The sequence below is a fragment of the Scyliorhinus canicula genome, chromosome 13 (assembly GCF_902713615.1).
Source record: "Scyliorhinus canicula chromosome 13, sScyCan1.1, whole genome shotgun sequence".
Lineage (NCBI taxonomy): Eukaryota > Metazoa > Chordata > Chondrichthyes > Carcharhiniformes > Scyliorhinidae > Scyliorhinus > Scyliorhinus canicula.
In genome coordinates, this window is record NC_052158.1 from 115,854,514 (window position 1) to 115,877,584 (window position 23,071).

Below are 23,071 nucleotides of genomic sequence, written 5' to 3' on the forward strand. Positions count from 1 at the left end.
TCACAAACGACAGACCACCTTACAAATGGCCACTGTACTCAGAACATTCAACTGAAATTCATTAACTATGCCTGCCCCGTTAGTCCAAGACTTTTCGTATTATATGAAGCTTCGATATCACAAGCACAATTATTTTTTTCCACACCTATTATCTTCCACTCTTTGAATTCCCCAAATATCCAGGCCTTCTTCAGTAAGTGTTCCAGTCTAAAGACAAGAAAGGTGAAACTTTTAGAAACTGAAATGATTTTTTACAAAAACCTATTAGGCAAATATTAGCATGCAACATTGCATTGTAAAACATAGCTGACCCTACATCTAGATGTCGTAATCTTCTTGAGGGCTATTTAGCTTCAACCTGGAACTTTTTGTCTTTCAAACTACGAGAGTATTAAGATAATAACAGAAAATGTGGAAATACACAACAGATGATTCAACAGAGAAAAGACTGGTTATAGCTTTTTTGGATGTGTACTTTTCAATAAAACCCAAAGGTAAATTAGAACATTTTAATCAGACTAGAGAAAAAGTAAGAAGGCAAGTGTACAATCAGACAAAAAACAGTGATTATATTTATATAAAATCTTTAAAGTAGCAAAATGTCCCAAGTGCTTCACAGTGCTATTAAACAAAATTGAATAGACAACCATGTAAAACTTAATCGAAGAAGCAGATTTGAAGGAGTTTCTAAAGGATGAAAGAGAAGCAGAGGTTTAGGGGGAAATTGTTCATCTGAGCACCAGAGTGCAGCGACCAGAGTTGAAGCAGTTAAAATTATAGGTGCTGAGAGGTCAGAAGTGGAGAAGCGCACATATCTTGGGAGGGTTATATAGCTGAAAGTTATTGCCGAAATGGGAAAGAGACGCCACTGGAAAGATTTAAAACCAGAACGAGAATGTTAAAATTGAGGTATTTCTGGTTTGGGAATCAACATCAGCAAGCACAGGGATGATAAGTGACTGTGACCTGGTGCAAGTTAGGCAGCAGAATGGCTGGGGGAACTAATTGTTTAAATAGCTGCAAAGTGCTTAATAGAAGATTGTGAGCAAAACTGAAGGGATCATTAGTGAGGCACTGCATTTAAAAAGGTCAATAAAATATTTAAATAGTGGACATGCTGTCCATAAAACCAAAAATCAGAATCAAATTGTTTAAATGGGGTAAGGAAGCTGCTGATGCACCAGATCTGAACATAAAAAAGCAAATACACATGCAACACATGGTAAATGGTACATCTGTTGAATTTCCTCTTTCCTCCCCTTCTCCCCTTTTCTTAATCCTGCCTTACTAAAGTGGTTTATCTTTCACGTTGAGAGCTGAAGGATACAGCGTAAAGAGTCATAACCTGTCTTTTCTCTTGATAGGCACTGAACGACAATTTGCATATTTCAGAACTTTCTGTTCTTACTTTAGATTTGCAGCCTCTAAAATTTTGAAGTTTCCACTTTTGTTTGGTTTGGGCATTGATTCCCTTCCTCAAAAAAACAACTTAAAAAAGACGAGTGACATCAGTAACTTGTCCTCTCAATGGTGCTTGCATATGAATACTCCTTATCTCTTTTATAGCAGATCTTGAAGCCAAATTAAGTGTTCCCCATCACTCAACAATGATTTTATTAATTAAGAACATGAATGTTACAGTTTCTAACCTTGTCGAAACAGATCAGATTAAGTTGTCCACAGATATTTATTCTCTGCGGACTGATGCAGGAAATGCCTAATTTCTTCAATCTTCGTTGTGCAAACACGATCCCAGCAGTCAGTGCTGCTGGAAGAGCAGGTGGAACAGTAATTGTGATGATATCCAGTGACTCAATAATGATTGTGCTAACTACGACCTGCAACAAAAAAGTGGAAATAATGGAGACTACTTTAAAAAGCATATAAGAATAATGCAAATAAATTAGAAATTTCTGACGTGAGTGAGCAAGATTCTGAATAACGTTTTTGCCGCTCAGCCTATTAATTACAGAACAAAAAATTTTCCAGTTTGAATTAACATTCCAGATTTATTTCTGGTAAAGTCATCTATTGACATAAACTAACTATATAATAGTGGCATTGTTTTTTTTTTAAACTGCAAAGTGTTTTTAGTTATTTAACTAAGTATACAATTTCTAACTATAAATTTTGAAAAATGCATACATTTTCTTCCCCTGAGCAAGTTAACTAAGCACTTAGCAAAGAAAGACATACCCCATTCAAAACACTGTTGATAATTGTGTATAAAAATCCAATGCCTGCTATACCAACAAGGCAGAGTAGGAAGAGGTAAGCATCTCTGTATAGTTTGAAATCTGTTGGTTTTGGATACAAGATTGAGCGTACAAGTTGCCCTTTTGTAGTACCAAAGCCTGGAAAACAATTGAATATCATAATAGGTAGAATGCAGTACAATACCTCCCTCATATATAGGGGCTGGTTTAGCTCACCAGGCTAAATCGCTGGCTTTTAAAGCAGACCAAGCAGGTCAGCAGCACGGTTCGATTCCCGTACCAGCCTCCCCGGACAGGTGCCGGAATGTGGCGACTAGGGGCTTTTCACAGTAACTTCATTGAAGCCTACTTGTGACAATAAGCGATTTTCATTCATTTCATTTTCACTTTGCATATCACTAACTTAAATTAAAAACTATTTTATAGCACCATATCTCTAAAATTGCATTTCCATATAAATGTCTGTAAAAGTCAATTTCATGTAAAAGTCAACCCCATGATTTTTTCCATAAAATACTGGTCACAAAAACAAGGTAACTTTTTGAACAAACACCAATGTATTATGTATATTGATGTAGATAGTTACAATGAATTAAACAGGTGGAACCATAATATCTTCAAAATTGAAATTTTTGAATAAAATAAAATCTATTGATGATGTTGGGGGATTCCATTTCTTCTTGTCCTCTCCCATTTTCATGTATATGGTTGGGAAGTGGGTGCTTGAGTGTGGTGAAAATGAGGATGTAATTAAAGTCTGAAGACAATGTTGAGGTTGACCAATGGTAAGGTGTTGTGTTGTACCTTCCCGGTTAGGTCACAATCCTGACATTTGCCTCAATTCCGGGTTGTAAGCCCAGAAGTGGTGAGATGCCCCTCTGAGCTCTTTCCAGTTATGAAAGCAGGAAGACCCAGAGTAATGGCCAGTCAGCAGCCTCAGTGGCAGAGGTGGGTGCTGCTGACACAGGAAGGAAGCCATGAGAGGGTTTCAAAATGGAGGTTCTCTCTGCAGACTGCCACAACTGTCAAGCTGTCTTAGTGGAGCTAAGTCCAATCACGGGACAGCTGCCAGGAAGACAGTACCGAGATTTTCTGAGGGAGCCCTCACCAAACTCCTGAATGATGATGAGCAGAGGCGTGACATTCTCAACCTGCAATCAGATAGACGTCCATCAAGCAAGGTCACCACCTCTTGGGAGACAGTGGCTGCAATAGTGAGTGCCAGCTCGCTCCATAAGAGGACGAGGCAACAGTGCCAAAATAAATGAATGACCTTCTTTGTGGAGTCAGATTAAGTCTGACTCCTAATGTCTTCTGCTGCTCCCCCTTCACACCTCAAGTGTGATCTTTCACCGACCAACTGAAGGGGAGGCAGTGGTGTTGTGGTATTGCAACTGGACTAATAATCCAGAGACCCAGGGTAATGCTCTGGGAACCCAGGTTCAAATCCCACCAGCGCAGATGGTGAAATTTGAATTTAATAAAACTTTGGAATTAAAAGTCTAATGATGCCCATCGTCGATTGTCATAAAACCCTTTAAGGTTCACTAATATCCTGTGGGGAAGGAAATCTGTCATCCTTACCTGGTCCACATGTGCCTCCAGACCCACAGCAATGTGGTTGACTGTTCCTCAGGGATGAGCAATAAATGCTGACCCAGCCAGCAACACCTATATCCCATGAATAGATAAAGAAAAAAAATTCTACCCTTCTCCCCAATATATAATCTGCTCCTCACATCCCCACTTCCACGCATGCCATCTTTCATCAACATCTGACCCAGCAAGATTCCCGCCTCCACTCTCCCTTGATTGCCTCAATGTAGGACAAGCCCGAGCATAACCGGCGTGAGCAGGCACAGCCTGCCAGAGTTGTTCCAGAGCTGAGATACCTAACATCCTATGCGGAAAGAGGTAGAAGTATGAACTCTCAACACATCCAGCCATGGTGATGTGCTAACGACAACTCAGCCACTTGCAGGTCAATCATTGACCAGCCGGACCATCCTCGCAAACTCTGGACACCATAGACCGGAGAAGCTTCAAGGGAGACATCTCTGAGACCAGCATCTGGGAGGAGTCACAGCTGTTTCCCGCACCCTCCAGCAGTACAGATACTCCGCCTCAGTGGGATCAACTAGTAAACAGGCCACTCACTGGTGAGCACTTTACAGCTGAAGAGCCACAGTAGGGAATGTCCCAGAGATCCGGTACTTGGAGCAATGCCGGAGCCCAAGACTCTGCTGAGCCCCTGGCCAGTGATGTGTCTCTGAGTCTAATCATTCCAGAGCTGCAGGAAGTGCAAAGTCAGAGTTGCGAGAATCAGGAAGGAATGATAACAGCTCTCCTATGATTGCAAGGCCAACTGGAGGAGTCTTCTCATCACCTTCTATCTGAGGAGATGGTGCCTTCACTCCTACACAACGAGGCCAACACTACAAGGATGCCGTCCTCAGTGGAGACCTTGGTGCAGAGGTGCACTCCATGGAGGGGATGTGAGGGGATGTCTGCTCCATGTTTCAGCTCATGACCTCCATGGCTGAGGCCATGAGCTCCATGTTGCAGGGCTGCAACTACATGGTGCAAGCACCAGTGAGATTCCACGGGTGTCAGCACTGGAGGATGGGTGGGCTTCTGGATTTCAATCCAGCTGCCCCTCTATCCTATGGAGGTGTCCAGGGGCCCCTGTGCACCTAAAGGGAAAAGAATAGGCAGGAGCCTAGCCTGGGGCCCTTCACACAGGAGAGCCCAAGTGTCTCCAGCCCAACTGACACGCCGCTTCCCTGTGAGCGACACACCTCCAATCCCGCACATCGAGGGGGGCAGTATTGCCACACCTATGCAGCCCAAAAGTAGGTCCAGACCCTCAAGGTCCAAGTCCTCCCCCAGGGGACGACGCCAAGGTCGTCACAGGCAACAGGGAATGGAAGGCAGCAGGCCATCTCAACCTCAGCTAAGCATCCCGGGGATATAGTTAGACATAGCAGAAGGGTGAGGAAGAGTAAAAAATGATAGGCACCTAGTGGGCACGGGTGAACCAAGGCAATAGTAGGAGGTATGTCACCATTGTAATATAGTTCTTGTATTAAAAATTCACTTATTTCACCGTTACAGGACCTCCATACTACGATTTCAAGGTGCCATGCTCCGCAAACCCCCCATTCGCACTTGGGACTTCATCCCTGTGGTCTGAGAATGGCAGCTCTATGTCTCTCTCCCCTGCGACTGGCCACTGGGTAATAATGGTGACCTGAGCGCTCACCTCCAATATACCCTTCAGAGGCGAGGTCACCAGGTTCTCAGTTTTATACAACTGTTGTTAATCGTGCTGCAACTAATGGACTTTCAGTGAGTGGGCAAATCCCAGTGGGAGGACTCTCAAATGATATTATAATGTATTAAAATGAAGTTCCTGGTCTCTCCTGTGGGGGGCGGTTTCCAATTTTCACTGAATTTTTAGCCCGCGTCAATATTTTCACTCATGGTTAACACAGGCTCAAAATGTACTCCACCAGCCCGGTGGTGGTGGCGGCCCTGAGAGTTTGGGGCCAGTGGAGGCGACATGAGAGAGCAGTGGGAGCATCGGTCTGGGCCCCAATTTGTGATAACCACCGGTTTGCCCCGGAAATATGGATGGGGGGGTTCCAGGTATGGCGGAGAGAGGGGATTGAGAGGATGGGGGATGTGTTCACAGAGGGGAGTTTCCCAAGTATGAGGGCGCTGGAGGAAAAGTTTGGGCTGGCGAGGGGAAACAAATTCAGATACTTGCAGGTGCAGGACTTTCTTCGAATGTTTTGGCCTTTGCCCGATATCAGATACTTTTGGCATGGAGGCACTCAAGGCCCCTGAAGTCGGAGACCTGGCTATCGGACATGGCTAGCTTTCTCTGTATGGAGAAAATTAAGTTAGCCTTGAGGGGTTCACGGTTAGGGTTCACCCGGAGGTGGCAACCGTTTGTCGACTTCCTTGCGGAAAATTAATCATCAGCAGACCGGCGGGTGGGAGTAGGTTAGGTTAGAATTGGGAGTCAATAAGGGTGAGACCTGTATGAAAGGTAAACAGTTTTTGCACTATGTTTATGGTTTTATGTACCTTGACTATTTTGTTGTTGTTTCTATACCAAAACTATCTCAATAAAACGTTTATTAAAAAAAAAACCACAGGCTCAAAATCACCCACAAAATTTCTATATATACATATAACTGTAATTCACACTAAAATGTATTAGTGTATACAATAATAGGCTTCTATCTAGTCTATTTAGGAAAGGTACCTTACCTGTTCTGAAGACAACAGCTTTGACAAGTTCCCCAGTATAAAATCGTGTCTGGATTACAGTGCTACCACAGAAGAGTGTGTGCCGTTTGTGCTTTTCTGGATTGTAGATTTCATCGTCTTCTAGACCTCTAGAGCTCTTAATTGGATTTGGTAAACTGATTTTTGTTACAGGAACACTTTCACCTTCATCAAAATAAAAAGAAAGGATTTCTAATTCAATCCATGTACATATGGAATAGAAGATGGGATTTTAAGAGGACCATTAAAAAATGCATTTAAAACAAATTGTGATTCCAATCTCAACTGCACCAGTGTGTGGTGCAGTCAATTTCTGTTATTCAGACGAGTACTGTTCCCATGTAAAACATTGAACTGGCACATTGCGCAAAGCTGGCTCAAGCGCAGTGCATGCTTTCTACATGGGAAGCACGAGAGTTTGACTCCTTAATACTCTAAAATGACTAGTAAAGTGAGAGTCGGTGATGTGTATTGAAGTTAAGCAATTTATTGTAATGTCATCTGTACTGTTATATGCTCAATCGCGAATGAGTGAACGTTTGGGGCCACGAACTGTGATTGGATGCACAAACAGATACACATGGGTAAGCAAATTTGCAATAGAGGGAATTGCGTGACGGAAGTTGGCGTATATAAATTTTCCACGTCACTGTCTTTAGATCTCGGACCAGCAGCCAATGCTGTATAAATGTGCCAACAAGAAATTGTGTTGAGTTTGCTGACACAAATTTTTTTTTTTTTTAATTCCTCAATCCTTTAGTATGATTTGAAGTCAACCCCATAAATGGAAGTGCAATATTTAACCAAGCACCACAGTTGAAGATTAATTAGCACAGCTATACATCTTGTGGTTACTGGTGGATTTCCCATATTGGCTATTTGAGTGGAAAGTAGTTTTAATTATAACTAAATTGAGATTCTTAAAGGACAATTTATCTTCAGGAATAATATAAAGCTAGCAATATTGGCCAATATTTACACTCGGGCTAACTAGCATAGGAACAAGAATATTCAGTTCCTGGAGCCTATTTAGATAATTGCTGATCTGTGCATGAACCCCATTTTGCCATCTTTCATTGCCTCTCCCTGATAAAAAGCTGTCACAGGTTTTGTGCTGTTTGATCAGATGGAGCATTGAGAGCATTGATATATTGCTAAATTAAATGGCTACCCAAAATGCAATGGCTGTTAAGTTTTATATTCCTAGAGAATACCATACATCACTGCAAACTATTTGAAAACATCCATAACAACCAGGATATTCGAATCAGAAATGAGGCAAGCCAGTAAAATGACAATATCATTGAATGTCCTCAATATGTTGTTCAATACTTCCCTACAATGCATTTACAATTCCTTTACCATTGCATTTTAGAATCATATAAAAAAGCTGCACCTTCTCCCTGTGTCTGCGTGTGTTTCCTCGGGGTGCTCCGATTTCCTCCAACAAGTCCTGAAAGAAGTGCTGTGAATGTCATTTGGACATTCTGAATTCTCCTTCCCAAACAGGTGCCCGAGTGTGGCGACTAAGGGATTTTCACAGTAACTTTATTGCAGTGTTCATGTCAGCTTACTTGTGACAATAAATATTATTTAAAAACAAGGCTCTACAACTCATTTGGCTGATCATAAAAATCAAAAATTCTCTCAAATCTTCACCTACATTAATTCCCTGTCTATTTAACACATTTACCATCCTCTACAAAGTAGTTAGCTATGAACTGTTTTAGTATCTTCCTTCTTCTGCACAAGCCACATTCTTGGTTCTAGGGTTTGTGTTAATTCAAAAGATATCAGGGTTCAATTTCCTTGTACCTTTTCCGAATACCGAATAGGTGAATATCTTTCCCAAGAATAAATTTTTAATGAATATAATCAAAATTTTAACAGAACCGTAACAGAATTTTATTTCACCCTCCATTTATTAATTACCTGTTAACATGCTTTCATTAACAACACAAGTGCCACTAAGAAGCACTGAATCACAGGGCATTATGGTCCCATTAGTCGGAATGACTATAACATCACCAGGCACCAGGTCTGTTGACAAAATTTCTTCTATTTCTGAAAGATTCAGAAAACAAGGCATTTAAATCTCATTATACACTTTTCAAGGAGCTATTGTGCAAACCACAACATTTTAAATCCAAACCCAAATGCACCAGGTGAACTAGAACACAGACATTGCAAAAGCATTTTAATTTCCTGTGCTCCACAAAGTTTCCAAATACAGTGTACTTCTTATTTTATATGATGTCAGATATTTTGAAGTAAATTAATACTTAAAGTTGGTTTCAGCCAATGTTGTCTCTTTCCTTTTGTGGAAATGGCTGTGAAAAACTGGCCTCAATAGCCTAACTAACTGAGGAAATGTCTGTCCTAACTAGGGGCTGGATTCACCGAAAACCGACGCAATGGCCGGGAACCGGCGGCAAAAACGGCGCGGATCACTCCGGCGTCGTGCCCCCCCAAACGTCGCAAAGTCTCCGGGCCCGATTGGGCTAGCAGCAGCGTGACGCCATTCGCGACAGCGTAACCCACCGTGGATGTGCTGCGTCACTGATGCCGCGCGGCGTAATCAACACCGCGCGGCGTCACAGCACAAAGGACACCCCCCCCCCCCCCGCCCTGGAAGACCCGCTAAGATGGCCGCCCACCACGCAGCCCCGAGGTTCCAGGAGCGCGACATCGAGGCGCTCCTGCACACAGTACAGGAGAGGAGGGAGGCCCTGTACCCCTGGCCGCAGGGTCGCCCCATGCCCCAGCCGGCGCCTGTAGAGGGAGGTGGCAGAGGCTGTCAGCGCTGTGACTGTGACACCAAGGACAGGCACCCAGTGCCACAAGAAGGTGAACGACCTCGTCAGGGCAGCCAGGGTGAGTTCCGCCCCCCCCCCCCCCCCCCCAAATGTGCGGCACACCCCCAGGTGCAACCAACCCTAACGCTAACCCAACCCTAATGTGCTGCGCACCTTTGCCAATATACACACAACCGCTGGCGTGCATTCATATACCAGTCTAACACTGTTCCCATATACCCCTGCCACCCACCGGCCCGCCCCCCAAAGGAGAAGCGCGTACACAACAACAGTGGACTGGAGAGGGCCCAGCTTATGAGAGACCACTCACCGTCCATGAGGAAAGGGCCCTGGAACTGGCAGGCGGACCTGAGGACCGGGAAGTTGCCGATGCAGAGGTCGGGGGCCCACCAGCAAGTGAGCCACCCACGACCCATCCCCATTCCCCCATATCTCTCCTCCCCATATCCCCCGTATACCACCTCCCCCATATCCCCCCTCCCCATGTCCCCCTCCTCCATATCCCCCCTCACCCATATCTCCCATATCCCCCCTCCCCCATATCCCCCCTCCCCATATCTTCCCTCCCCCCATATCCCCCGATCACCGCCCGCGTGTCTAACCATGCATGCTGTATTGTGTATTGCAGGACCAAACATCGAGTGACCCGTCCCTGCGGATGCGGATCGCCCGCAAGATGCCCCAGGGCGGACACGAGAGAGGGAGAGACCCGGCCCCTCTGGCATGTGACGCCCGCAGGACGCCCCACGGCAGCCATGAGGGAGAGACCCGTCGCAACACGGAGATGACGCCCCCGTCTCGTGCAGGTGCAGCGCGAAGGCGTGTGATACCCAGCGACGAGGGGAGCAGCCACAGGCCCCCGTCGCAGCCGAGCCAGGACACTCCTACCCAGGAATGCCCTAGCCAGGACAGCCCTAGCCAGGACAGCCCTACCCACCACACCGACACACGACACCGAAATACAGGACACTGACACACAGTGGACGGGTGGAGACAAACCGCCACCCCAGAGTACCATGGACTCTGAGTTGGATGATGCTCACGACACAAATCCACTGCTGTCTCCAACACCCTCCACCATCTCAGAGACACTCACTCGGTTGGGCACTTTAGTGATGAGGCTTCTGGTACACTCACTGGTGCGCACAACACAGCCGTACCGGTACAGCAGGTGGAGGTAGGAGCAGCAGAGGGGCCGGGAGGTCGGAGGGCATCCTGGCGCAAGCGAACATCTGCCGCCCAGACGGGTCCCGGGTTCCTGGAGTTACCACACCCACCCATAAACCCGATGCAGCCACCAAACCTGGGACAAAGGAAAAGGATGATGGCTGGCTTGCAGCAGCTGCAAATGCAGGTGGAGGAGTGCGCCCGCGTCCAGGAGCTGGGAGTGGTGCCGGTCATACGTGCCACCCAGGCTGAAACGGCACGGGTGGCGTCCGCGGTGGAGGCAATGGGTGCGACGGTGTCAGACATGGGGAACAGGATGCAAGGCCTGAGGCGTTCCGTGAAGGCGCGTGTGTGGCCCAGGACTTGGCTTCCCTCTCACAGGAAGCCATGAACCAGAGCCAGCGGCAGATGGCAGAGACGCTCAATGCCGTGGCCCAGTCTCTGCAGGTCATGGCCCAGTCTCAGCAGGCCATGGCCCAGTCTCAGCAGGCCATGGCCCAGTCTCAGCAGGCCATCGCTTAGGGCACGGTGCCATTGCCCATGTGCTAGCCGGTGTCGCACGGTCACAGACAGGGATGGCCAACTCCCTGAGCTCCATGGCTGCAAAGCCACAGACCCTTGTCGATACCAGCATGGGCCTCCAGGACTTTCAGGGCCAGGTTTCAGGGGGGCGTCGGATGGCCGGTCCGTTCGCACCCCCGACCCATGTAGAGGCCCGGAGGCCATCGGGTGCATCTGGTGGGCAACGGGCAGGGCAGGCTGGCAATTCGTCATCCCAGTCGCCCAAGCCGCAGCCTGACCCATCTAGACCGGGCCGCCCCAGGAAACAGCCGCCAAAGAGATCCCGAGTCAGAGGGCAGGAATCGCAGGGTCCACCTCCAGTTCTGCTGTACCATCTGGGGAACCACCAAGGCGTAGTCAAAGGGCCTGTAAGGCCAAACAATTAGACACTGAGTAAGTTGGCACGGGTGCAGGGCACAGATGGGTTTTAGGGGCTAGGGCACGTGTATGGACTGTTTGTTATTAAAATCATTTTCACACCTACAGAAACTGCCTTTGTGCTCTGTCCGAAGCGTGCGGGGGTGTCATGTACGTTGAGCGCCAGTGTGTGTGTGTGTGAGGGGTGGTCTTACGTCGGCCCCAGGTGAGTGTGCCCCCCCTCCACCTGGGCCGCCCACTCCACCACCCCCCGGGCAGAGGATGGGACCGTGCGCTGCAGTGTCACGGCCGCATGCAGGTGGATGGTGGTACTGTAGCCATGGTTCAGACATTGTCCAACGATGTGGAGCCCAGAGCTCATCGCAGAGCGGGTTGTCATCATCCAAAATGGCCTGCAATAGACACGCTTCCACCGGCGACCATGTGAGCCCGGCCCGTCGTGCCGCAGGTGGATCTGCAATGGAGGGGTGTTGTGCATGCGGGTGGGGTGGGTGTGGTTGGTGGGTGGGTGGGTGAGGGTGTTGGTGCTGGGTGGGTAGGGGGTGAGGGTGAGGGTGTTGGTGCTGGGTGGGTGAGGGAGGTGAGGGTGGTCGGATGTTGCCACTGTGTGCGGTATGTGGCCATACTCGCCGATTCCCACGCACCCTAGTCAGTGAACTGGGCGGCTATCAGCCTGTCCCGTGCCCGCTAGCCCAGCCGGTAACGGTGGGCAGCCACCCGCCCATGTCCAGCCCGTCTGCCCTGACCATTGCCCCCATCTTCTTCATCTGGGGAGGTCTGCGCCTCGTCCTGCTGCTCCTCCACTCCCCCCACCTCTGCCTGTGGCACATCACCCCTCTGCTGGGCTATGTTGTGCAGGACACAGCACACCACAATGATGTGGCCGACCCTATCTTGCGGGTACTGGAGGGCCCCCCAGAGAGGTCCAAGCACCTGAAACGCATTTTGAGTACGCCAAAGCACCTCTCTTGTCGCTGCATGGACATCATTGTAGCTGTTCTCCGCATCACTCTGTGGCCTCCGTATAGGGGTCATCAGCCACGACCGCAACGGGTAACCCCTGTCGCCCAGCAACCAGCCACTCAGCCGGGGGTGGCATCTCTCAAACATGCCGGGGATGTAAGACTGCGACAACACGTATGAGTCATGAACACTTCCCAGGTACCGGGCGCAGGCATGCAGGATAATCATGCGGTGGTCGCAGACCACATGGATGTTCATGGAATAGGTCCCCTTCCTATTGGTGAACATGGCCCTATTATCTGCAGGTGGCCACACAGCGACGTGCATCCCATCAATCGCGTCCTGAACAATGGGAAGACCGGCCACGGCAGAGAAGCCAACGGCCTGGGCATCCTGGCTCGCCAGGTCCACAGGGAACCACATGTAGCAGTCTACAATGGCATGAAGGGCGTATGTCACTGCCCGGATGCACCGGTACGCCGATGTCTGCGAGATGCCGGACAGGTCCCCACTCGGCGCCTGGAATGACCCCGTGGCATATAAGTTGCAACCTTGACAGACACAGTGAGAGGGTGTCCTCCCCCAGTGCCACGCGGGGTCAGGTGTGCCAGCAGGTGGCAGATGTGTGCCACGGTTTCCCGGCTCATCCGGAGTCTCCTCCTGCATTCCCGGTCCGCGAGGTCCTGGTACGACGAACGGGGGCGGGATTCACGCCGGCCCCCGCCGATTCTCCGACCCGGGGGGGGGGGTTCGGAGAATCCAGCCCAGGTTTTTTGGTCAAATAGAACAAAGAACAAAGAAATGTACAGCACAGGAACAGGCCCTTCGGCCCTCCAAGCCTGCGCCGACCATGCTGCCCATCTAAACTAAAATTTTCTACAGTTCCAGGCTCCGTATCCCTCTATTCCCATCCCATTCATGTATTTGTCAAAATGCCCCTCAAACGCCACTATCGTCCCCGTTTCCACCACTTCCTCCAGCAGCGAGTTCCAGGCACCAACTACCCTCTGTGTAAAAAAAACTTGTCTCGTACATCTCCTCTAAATCTATGCCCCCTAGTAATTGACCCCTCTACCCTGGAAAAAAGCCTTTGAATATCCACTCTGTCTACACCCCTCATAAATTTGTAGACGTCTATCAGGTCGTCCCTCAACCTCCTTCGTTCCAGTGAGAACAAACCAAGTTCATTCAACCTCTCCTCATAGCTAATGCCCTCCACACCAGGCAACATCCTGGTAAATCTCTTCTGCACCCTCTCTAAAGCCTCCACATCCTTCTGGTAGTGTGGCGACCAGAATTGAACAAGTGTGGCCTAAGGTTCCATACACCTGCAACATGACTTGCCAATTTTTATACTTAATGCCTCGGTCAATGAAGGCAAGCATGGCGTATGCCTTCTTGACTACGTTCTCCACCTGTGTTGCCCCTTTCAGTGACCTGTAGACCTGCGCACATAGATCTCTCACACTGTCAATACTCTTGAGGGTTCTACCATTCACTGTATATTCTCTACCTGTATTAGACCTTCCAAAGTGCATTACCTCACATTTCTCCGCCCAAGTTTCCAAACGTTCTAAATCCTGCTGTATCCTCTGACAGTCCTCATCGCTATCTGCAATTCCACCAACCTTTGTGTCGTCTGCAAACTTACTGATCAGAACAGTTACATTTTCCTCCAAATCATTTATATATACTACGAACAGCAACGGTCCCAGCATTGATCCCTGCGGAACACCACTAGTCACAGCCTCAGTAGATGAGCTCAAAGCGAAATGGGAGAAAGAGCTAGGGGAAGAGATTGAGGATGGGATGTGGTCGGATGCCCTGGAGAGGGTGAATTCTTCCTCCTCTTGCGCACGGCTCAGCCTAATTCAGCTGAAGGTTCTGCACAGGGCTCACATGACGGGGGCACGGATGAGCCGGTTTTTTGGAGGGGAAGACAGGTGTGGGAGGTGTTCGGGTGGCCCGGCATACCACACCCATATGTTTTGGGCATGTCCGGCCCTGGAGGGGTTTTGGAAGGGGGTGGCGGGGATTTTGTCGGAAGTGGTTGGGTCCAGGGTCAGGCAGGGCTGGGGGCTCGCGATCTTTGGGGTAGCTTCGGAGCCGGGAGTGCAGGAGTCGAGAGAGGCCGGCATTCTGGCCTTTGCGTCTCTAGTAGCCCGGCGCAGGATTCTGTTACAGTGGAGGGATACGCGGCCCCCGAGTTCGGAGACCTGGGTCAACGACATGGCTGGGTTCATCAAGTTGTAGAGGATGAAATTTGCCCTGAGGGGGTCAGTACAGGGGTTCTTTCGGCGGTGGCAGCCCTTTCTCGATTTCCTGGCGAAGGGGTAGAGAGTGGTCGGTCTCAATCTGGAATTAAAAGTCTACTGATGAAAACCCTTGTCAACTGTTGTAAAATCCCATCTGGTTTACTAATCTCCACTAGAAAAGGAAATCCTTGCCTGACCTATATGTGACTCCAGATCCACCGCAAAGTGGTTGACTCTTAACTGCCCCCACAAGGGCAATTGGGGAAAGGCAACGTCCCATGAAGAATTTTTTTAAAATTCATCAAGGAAATAGAAGAGAAGCCTCCCATGCTACAAATCACAACTCTGGTTACTTCACCTTGGTCTTGTTGGAGATATAAATTCAGGATACAGATTAAAGTTTTTGGACGACATTTACAAGGAATGTCATCCAAAAAACGTGTTGCTGATCAAGCATTATGGGTCAACAGCCCACTTCAAAAAAATGTATTTTAACATTTGAAAGACAGGTTCTAATTTAATTGTTTATGTAATATGCTGATTTAGTATTTCACAAAATCATATGACCTCTATTTTTCATTTAAAGCCTGTTAAAAAAAAGTCTAACCAAACAATTTCAATGTGTACACATTGGCCTGATAATATTACACTGCCCTCCTTCTAGGGGAAACAGTGGAAGGTGGTGGTCATTCCATGTACTTTCCAGTGACTAATAAAGCAACATTAATTCTTAAATCTGTGCGCACTAATTATTCAGTTCCCTACAAATGTACTGGTTTTGGATCATGGGACATTTAATCCGCTGAGCGAAGACGCTTTTTGCTACGAACACAAGTGCCCAAATCTTCCCGTCTCCGGATTGGCAGAGATGGGACACAAGTTGGGATATCCATGTCAGGGACGCGCAGAAATCCTGATACACAAACATGCACTGTAATTGGCCTGGAAGTTTTAAATTCCGCTGGGCTGATTTCTGCTGCCTGCAAACCCACCAAGAATGTCTCAAACCCTAAGGGTGTAAAACTTGGGCCAGAAACAGGGTACTTACCAGCATATGTACCCTGGGAATATGAACACATTTTAATACCTGATTTGACCTGGTGGGTAGCCAATGTAATTTATTTGAGCAACACAGCCGGCCATAACGATCGCCACACCTCCAATCACTACCTCTCCGTAACCCCCCACCCCAAGACAACCTGCGTCGTCCCCCCACCGAACAATCAACTCCCCAATCTACTACCTACCCGACCAACCCCCGGAACCAGACCTAATACCACCCACACCCCATCCCAACAGATGATCCACTTCACCACCTCTCCTATTTACCCATTCTTTCATTGAAAGATCCGGGGCGGGATTCTCCAACGCTCCGCGCCAAAATTGCGTGCTGCGCGGGGGCAGAGAATTACCCACAATAGGCCCCCACGCCGGCACACGATTCGCCGCCGACCTGAGAATCACCACCACACGCAGCGCTGGCCAGGGGGTGTTGAAAGCGATTCTCCGCGCTTGACGGGCCAAGTGCCCACCGGCGTAGTTCACATGTGGTCCCACACGGCGGGACCTCAGCATTCTGGCTGCGAAGGCCGTCCTGGGGAGCAGGGGGATCCGACTCCGAGGGGGGCCTCCACGGTGGCCAGGCCCGCGATTGGTGGCTACCGATCAATGGACGCGCTCATTCCAGGGGGGGACCTATGTTCTATGTTCCGCGATGTTGCGCGGGGGCCGGAGCGAAGACGCCGCCGCACGCATGCGCGGACCCACGGCCTGCCGCCATGCGCATGAGTGGCCGCGTGGGCATAACTGCAGGGCCCCGCCACCAGCCGGAGCTGCGGGATGCACGCCGAGGCCCTGTTAGCCCCCTTGAAGACGGGGAAACACCCTGGACTTTCGGGGGAAAAGTCCGGAGTGATTCCTGCCCGTTTTCCGATGGGCGTGAGACTTAGTCCCCAGAAGGGAGAATCCTGCCCCAGGATCTTTAAAAACTTACCTGATTATGACAGCTACTGTTGTGAAACGCACATGCGTCCTCCCTTCTTCCACTTCTTGCTGTACCCGACTGTCTTCTGTTGTAGGGGCTGCACTGACCCTGAGATGCTTCAGCCGAAATTTGAGGATATGGCTGAAAAATCATAAAAGGGTCGGGTTGCAGAAATCTTTGCGGGTAGCGTCAATGTGCTCAACATTGACCCTGACTGAAGATTTGGGCCAAGATAAAACTGTTTGACCTTTTCCCAAAAGCAACAGGGTAGGCATTCAACCAAGGTTCGGCATTTCATACAAAAAGACTGAAGGGAGGATTTATCACAAGAGAACCTCCACTTAATTCCAGCAATTGGATTGAAATTAAAGGATATTTATGTTATAATGTTGAAAATTTGAAAGCTGCCTATTCCCTCAGTTTCAAACCTGGAAGGGTTTCACATTCCTAAAATGTCAGTTTGGGTATTTAACTTTGTAAGTTAAGTAAAATCCCATTTCCTTCAATCATCTTCAAAACTCACTTACCACTGTTTGCTCTGCACACTGAAACTCTGATAATGCTATGGGCTGCTACCATGTCATGCAACATAACGTATTGCTGAAAAAATGAATTGAAACAATTAAAATGCAATATAATTATACAGTTACAAATATATCAGTAAACAAAACAAAATTCCAAGTTGCTGTGATTTACTCATCCAGCCTGGTAGGAACATATGAATTGTTAGATTCAAAAAGACAGAGGCCCATCAAATTCACTTTACATCATCCTGGTTGTCACATGATATAATTAGTCTAAAATAGAACCAGACAATGATATGGGGAAAATCTCCAGATTTAAAGTCACCTGTTTGTCTCAAATATGCTACACTTATCCCATGTTGGGCTGGATTCTTCGGTCGCCGACACCAAAATCGCGTTCCTATATAGGTACAATACCTAGAAAAGTCTGAAAAAATGCAGACAGTAGAAGTCCCTCTGCGGGATCAGAGGCCTCTCAGAGCTCATCGGCAGATAAAAAGGTGGAGGCAGCCTCTAGGGTTCCAGCCACTCCACTAACGCCGAGGTGCTTTGAGCACCTTGGCAAAATAATTCAATAACAATGGCGGGTTGTGTCGAAGGATCTCCAGAAATCGATGGAGGAATCGTTGGCTCCCATCCGGGTGGTTCTGGAGAAGACCAACTTATCTGTGAAATGCCATGGAACCATGATAAAAGACATAGATGTGGCCCTTTTGAGACATAGTGATCAGGTTTCCTCACTGGAAGCGGAGATGTCTCAGATGGGTGAAGCAAATAAATCGCTGACGGCTAAGGTAAGTTATTTAGAGAATCGGTCCAGGAGGCCAAATATTTGACCTCTGCCAGAGCGGATGGAAGCCAAAGATCCACGGAGTACATCGTAGAGATGTTCGGGAAGCTTGTGGGGGAACGGTGGATTCATGTGGGAATAAGCGATTTTCATTTCATTTCATAAAGAAGTAACATCCAGCCGTAAATGCAGAGACAAAATAACACTCATGTGATCACATAATATCTGCCTGATATACAAGGGTTACATGCGTATTACCCAACCATCATTTTCAAGAAAGAAATTCCTTTGTTCATGTTGCAGATGAGGAACTAAAGGCGATTCACTGTGATGAGATTGAGTGAGAATTCATGGAACTGAGGAAAAAGATGAGAGATAATTGAGTTGGAAGGGATTGGGGTTCCATTTTGTACATAGAGCATACAGTGCAGAAGGAGGCCATTCGGCCCATCGAGTCTGAACCCACCCACTTAAGCCCTCACTTCCACCCTATCCCCGTAGACCAATAATCCCTCCTAACCTTTCTGGTCACCAAGGGCAATTTGTCATGGCCAATCCACTTAACCTGCTCGTCTTTGGACTGTGGGAGGAAACCGGAGCACCCGGAGGAAACCTACGCAGAGGTGGGGAGAATATGGAGACTCCACACAGTGACCCAGCGGGGAATCGACCCTGGGACCCTGGCTCTGTGAAGCCACAGTGCACTCCACTTTTGCTACTGTGCTGCCCACAAAGGTACTTGGTACCTTGCACCACATTGATTAGCCAGTCAATTTCTGAGACTTGGAGAGAGATAAATGCGAAATATATTTACAATAGTGCAGATTATGTACAGTGAATGCACTTAAAACTCCTTAATTTTCCAAACTCTACCGCTACATCTAGGTGCATCCCAATATCTGCAGAAGAGGTGGAGACAGCCTTCTGGCTGCTACACCCTGTTGTCTAGGATGACTTTGGCAAGCGTCCAATGGAGACCCGAGCATGGGTGCCCCTGGTCTGAGGCAGGTTCACCCTCCTCGGCCTGACCTTTTGGATTAAATGGAGCATCAGGCATACTTGGGTTGTTCTGAGTGGATGCTCCCAGGGTGTCTGGCTTATGCTCCTCCTCCCTTTGGTGGCCACTCACTTACTCCTTAAGGAGAAGAGGCACCTGGAGGGACATTGAGGTGTCCCATTCCCCTCTCATCTAGCCACTGCTGGAACGCACCCATGGCTAGAACAATGGTGTGCCAAGTCTGAGTGCAAATTAGGCAGAAATGACTGAACCTGGGTCTCTAAGGCAACCACCACCCTTCCTATGGAGACTTTGATAGCTCATGTACCGGAGTCACAACATCAAAAAGAATGTGGTCAGACTCTTCTTCCTTCATTCCAATCTGGTGACAGCCTCTGACAACTCAGCTTAATATTCCCTGCCTTTGTATCTCCAACGTGTCTCTCAGGCCTGATTAGACATTGGACTCAGACTCTGCAGAGCCTTGTCTCCATCAATCCTCCGAATGTCAGGGATCTCAGCTGTCACTGCCTCTGCCTGCTGTGGATACGTGTCCTTGAGGTGATCACCAAATTATGACCCCGAGTATAATCTGGAACTAGGATCCACCAATGCCCATGTATCTGCACTGATGGAGAGCGCAGATGAATGAGGTCTTCCTGAAATGCTTCCTCTGCCCCCTCAGCTGGAATGGAGAGATAATTGGTAGTTAACTAGGCAGGTTCCAACCAAATAGATAATGCATAGTCATTTTCCCCACTTAGTCGATGTGTACTGGATGGACCCTCATTGGCTTGCTGCAGGCTCCGACCTCAACTTTCATATTGATCATGAACTTTCACGAGTGATCGCTGTCCTTGCCAGCAAGTTCTGCCACTTGCTTCTCATGGAAGTAGAGTGTCCTCAACTCAGGGATACCTTCGTTCTCTCCAATCAGTTGTGGGAAATCTTATTTTGCATAAAGCCAGGTGGGTTCACTGTGAGCACTATGAATAAAAAAGCATATCAGAAGCATACATGTTTGTTGTGTGTGCTGAGCCCTTCCCAGTAAGAGATTAAGATGCCATTTACGCAGGATCTTAAAGTGGCTGGTGACATGCAGTGTTAATGTCCCATCTGCTGGTCATGTGTGGCACCCCTGCAAACTCTAAAACTTAGACTGCTTGATGCCCTTATGAGAGTGTTAGTTTGGAGTGAGTAGAAGTTTCACTTACCCTAGTGGAGTGCATCAAATTATTTATTTGTTTGTTTCCTGCACTGCATTGTGTTTCTTTTCTGCTGGCCATGACATTGACCTCTCTGGCAAACTACTCCCAGGCCAGTGGTCAGCTGGGAGAACCTACTGGCCCTTGGAGAGAGGACCTCCTGCCTTTCCTAGACGGCCTGGAGGAGAATCCCCAGCGAGGCCATGTTGAATCATTGAGCCAAGGTTTATCACATTTGGGCACTGCAATAATGCAAAAGTTCACAATACACCTGGCCTATAGTCAGTGAAGATCTGTGTGGGCGCTGTTTAAATAAGGTGCCATAACCTTTAATGCCATGAGGTTATGGCAGGGAGGACAAATCCGTTCCCACCCTGCCATGAAATTCGATGAGCTCCTTGTTGATGTACAATTAATGGGCTGAAAAGCAGAAAATCAAATGCAAAAATTCACCTTGCTGCCCAGAAGTCATGCTGACTTGCCCGCCTGCCACTGCACTTGGTGTCCAAAGTGGAAAATTCTGCCAAAAATATATGTTTAGTTTCTCTGCCATTCCCTTATTCCCAAATGTAAATTCTCCTGTCTCTGACTGTAGTGGGCCCCCATTTATTCTTGGTATTGTTTTGCTTTTCACATAGCTAGAGAGGATTCTACAGTCTGTTTTTATGTATCTTGCTAGTTTACCCTCATATTCTATTTTCTCTTTCTTTACCGGTTTCCTGGTCGGCTTTTTCAGAATTCCAAAACGCCACCAACCTCAGACTTAGTACTTTTTTGACAACTTTATAAACCTCTTGCGTCGATTTAAGACAACCTTTAGTTTTTCTCATGGTTGGATCACCTTTCATGCTGTTTTTTGTGCCTCAAATGAATATAAGCTTGTTGTAAACTATGTATTCATTCTTTAAACGCTAGCCATTGCCTGTCTACCGTCATACATTGTAATGTAGTTTCTCAAACTACCACAGCCAATTTGGCCCTCATACCCTCTTCGTTCCCTTTGTGCAGATTTATGATCCTAATTTTGGATTGAACTTCATCACTTTCAAACTTAATATGAAATTTGAACATATTATGATCACTCTTTCCTGCAGGTTCCTTTACAACGAGATTATTAATTAATAAAGAAACAAAGAACAAAGAAAAGTACAGCACAGGAAAGGCCCTTTGGCCCTCCAAGCCCGTGCCGACCATGCTGCCCGTCTAAACTAAAATCTTGCACACTTCCTGGGTCCATATCCCTCTATTCCCATCCTATTAATGTATTTGTCAAGATGCCCCTTAAATGTCACTATCGTCCCTGCTTCCACCACCTCCTCCAGCAGCGAGTTCCAGGCACCCACTACCCTCTGTGTAAAAAAACCTTGCACATCTCCTCTAAACCTTGCCCCTCGTACCTTAAACCTATGCCCCCTAGTAATTGACCACTCTACCCTGGGAAAAGCCTCTGACTATCCACTCTGTCTATGCCCCTCATAATTTTGTAGACCTCTATCAGGTCGCCCCTCAACCTCAGTCGTTCCAGTGAGAACAAACCGAGTTTATTCAACCCTTTCTCATTTAGCCCTTTCTCATTGCACAATACTAAATCTAAAAAGTCCCGTTCGCTAATTGGTTCCTCAACATACAGTTCTATTAAAAAACATATACATTCCAGCTCAACCTCCACAGCATTAATGTTAATTAGGTTTATCCAGTCTAAATGCAGATTGAAGTCCCCCATAATTATTGTAATACCCTTGTTACATACACTTCTAATGTCTTAATTTAAACCATTACCTGCATTACCACTATTGTTAGACAGCCTATAAACAACTCCCAATATTTGCCATTTTTGCTGTTCTTTGTTGTTTCTTAGCTTTATCCAAACTGATACTATATTATGATCTTTCGATCTAAGACGTTTTCTCGTTCATGTACCGATATCATCCTTTATTAACCCACGCCCTTTTCCTCTATGTCTATCCTTCCTAAATGTCGAATTAAAAGCTAACTGTACTTAGGCGCCATCTTCAGTCAAATAACAGCTTTTTAAATGCTTTTTTAAAAGAATAAGAGACCGATCTTCCGTGCATTTAAAAGCTTTAAATATACACCAGTGGACTGCCTGCTACTTTGATCAAGAAGTTCAATAACATAATTTAACCATGTAACGCATAGTGCATTATTCTGCTGTTAACATGGAGTTCTGTTTTGAGTGGCATATAAATTTAACAGTGCTCTGTCTAAATAATGTAATACTCCATGTAAATGGTAACTGATAAGAGAGGTTTATGGTTCGGGAGATGCTTCGCATTAGAATAAACCAATTTGAAATGTCTGCCTTTCTTACTTCTTTAAAAAAAATGATACTCATCTGCAATAGACAATGCAACAATACTACTTGCAAATCTTACCTTTCTGACAGTATGGAGGGAAGTCACTATTGATACAAGTGACATGATGACAATCGCCGCACCATAATAATAATAGGCATTAAAAGTCCAAAGAATAACACTGAAGAGTTGAAATATGTAGAAAGGATTAAGCACCTGAAAATAGAAACACAAATTATGCACTATCAATTACTTGCTCAGAAATTCTACCTTTGCATTTCACATTCATAAATTAACAAAACCTCAAATATAGCTATAAACATAGTATCATAGACTACCTACCCTCTGAAAGAGCATCCTATCCAGGCCCACTCCCCCACCCCATCCCATAATCCCACCTAGCCTTTGGACACTAAGGGGCAATTTAGCATGGTCAATCCACCTAACCTGCATATCTTTAGACTGTGGGAAGATACCGGCGCACCCGGAGGAAACATAGACACAGGGAGAAAGTGCAAACTCCACACAGACAATCACCCAAGATCGGAATCGAACCTGGGTCCCTGGTACTGTGAGGCAGCAGTGTTAACCACCATCTACATAA

At 47.2% G+C, this 23,071-nt stretch overlaps 1 protein-coding gene across 3 annotated transcripts in view; it reads right to left on the bottom strand.

Moving 5' to 3' along the window:
• LOC119975888 (probable cation-transporting ATPase 13A3) overlaps nt 1-23,071 on the bottom strand; it is a 186,432-nt gene that overhangs the window by 76,874 nt on the left and 86,487 nt on the right. For all 3 annotated transcript variants that reach the window (XM_038815806.1, XM_038815804.1, XM_038815805.1), the window contains 7 exons: nt 22,549-22,683; nt 17,164-17,236; nt 8,445-8,576; nt 6,495-6,677; nt 2,197-2,354; nt 1,650-1,838; nt 146-207 (listed from right to left, as the gene is read on the bottom strand). In XM_038815806.1, the coding sequence (XP_038671734.1) occupies nt 146-207; nt 1,650-1,838; nt 2,197-2,354; nt 6,495-6,677; nt 8,445-8,576; nt 17,164-17,236; nt 22,549-22,683 (932 nt within the window). The remainder of the gene's footprint in view (nt 1-145; nt 208-1,649; nt 1,839-2,196; nt 2,355-6,494; nt 6,678-8,444; nt 8,577-17,163; nt 17,237-22,548; nt 22,684-23,071) is intronic.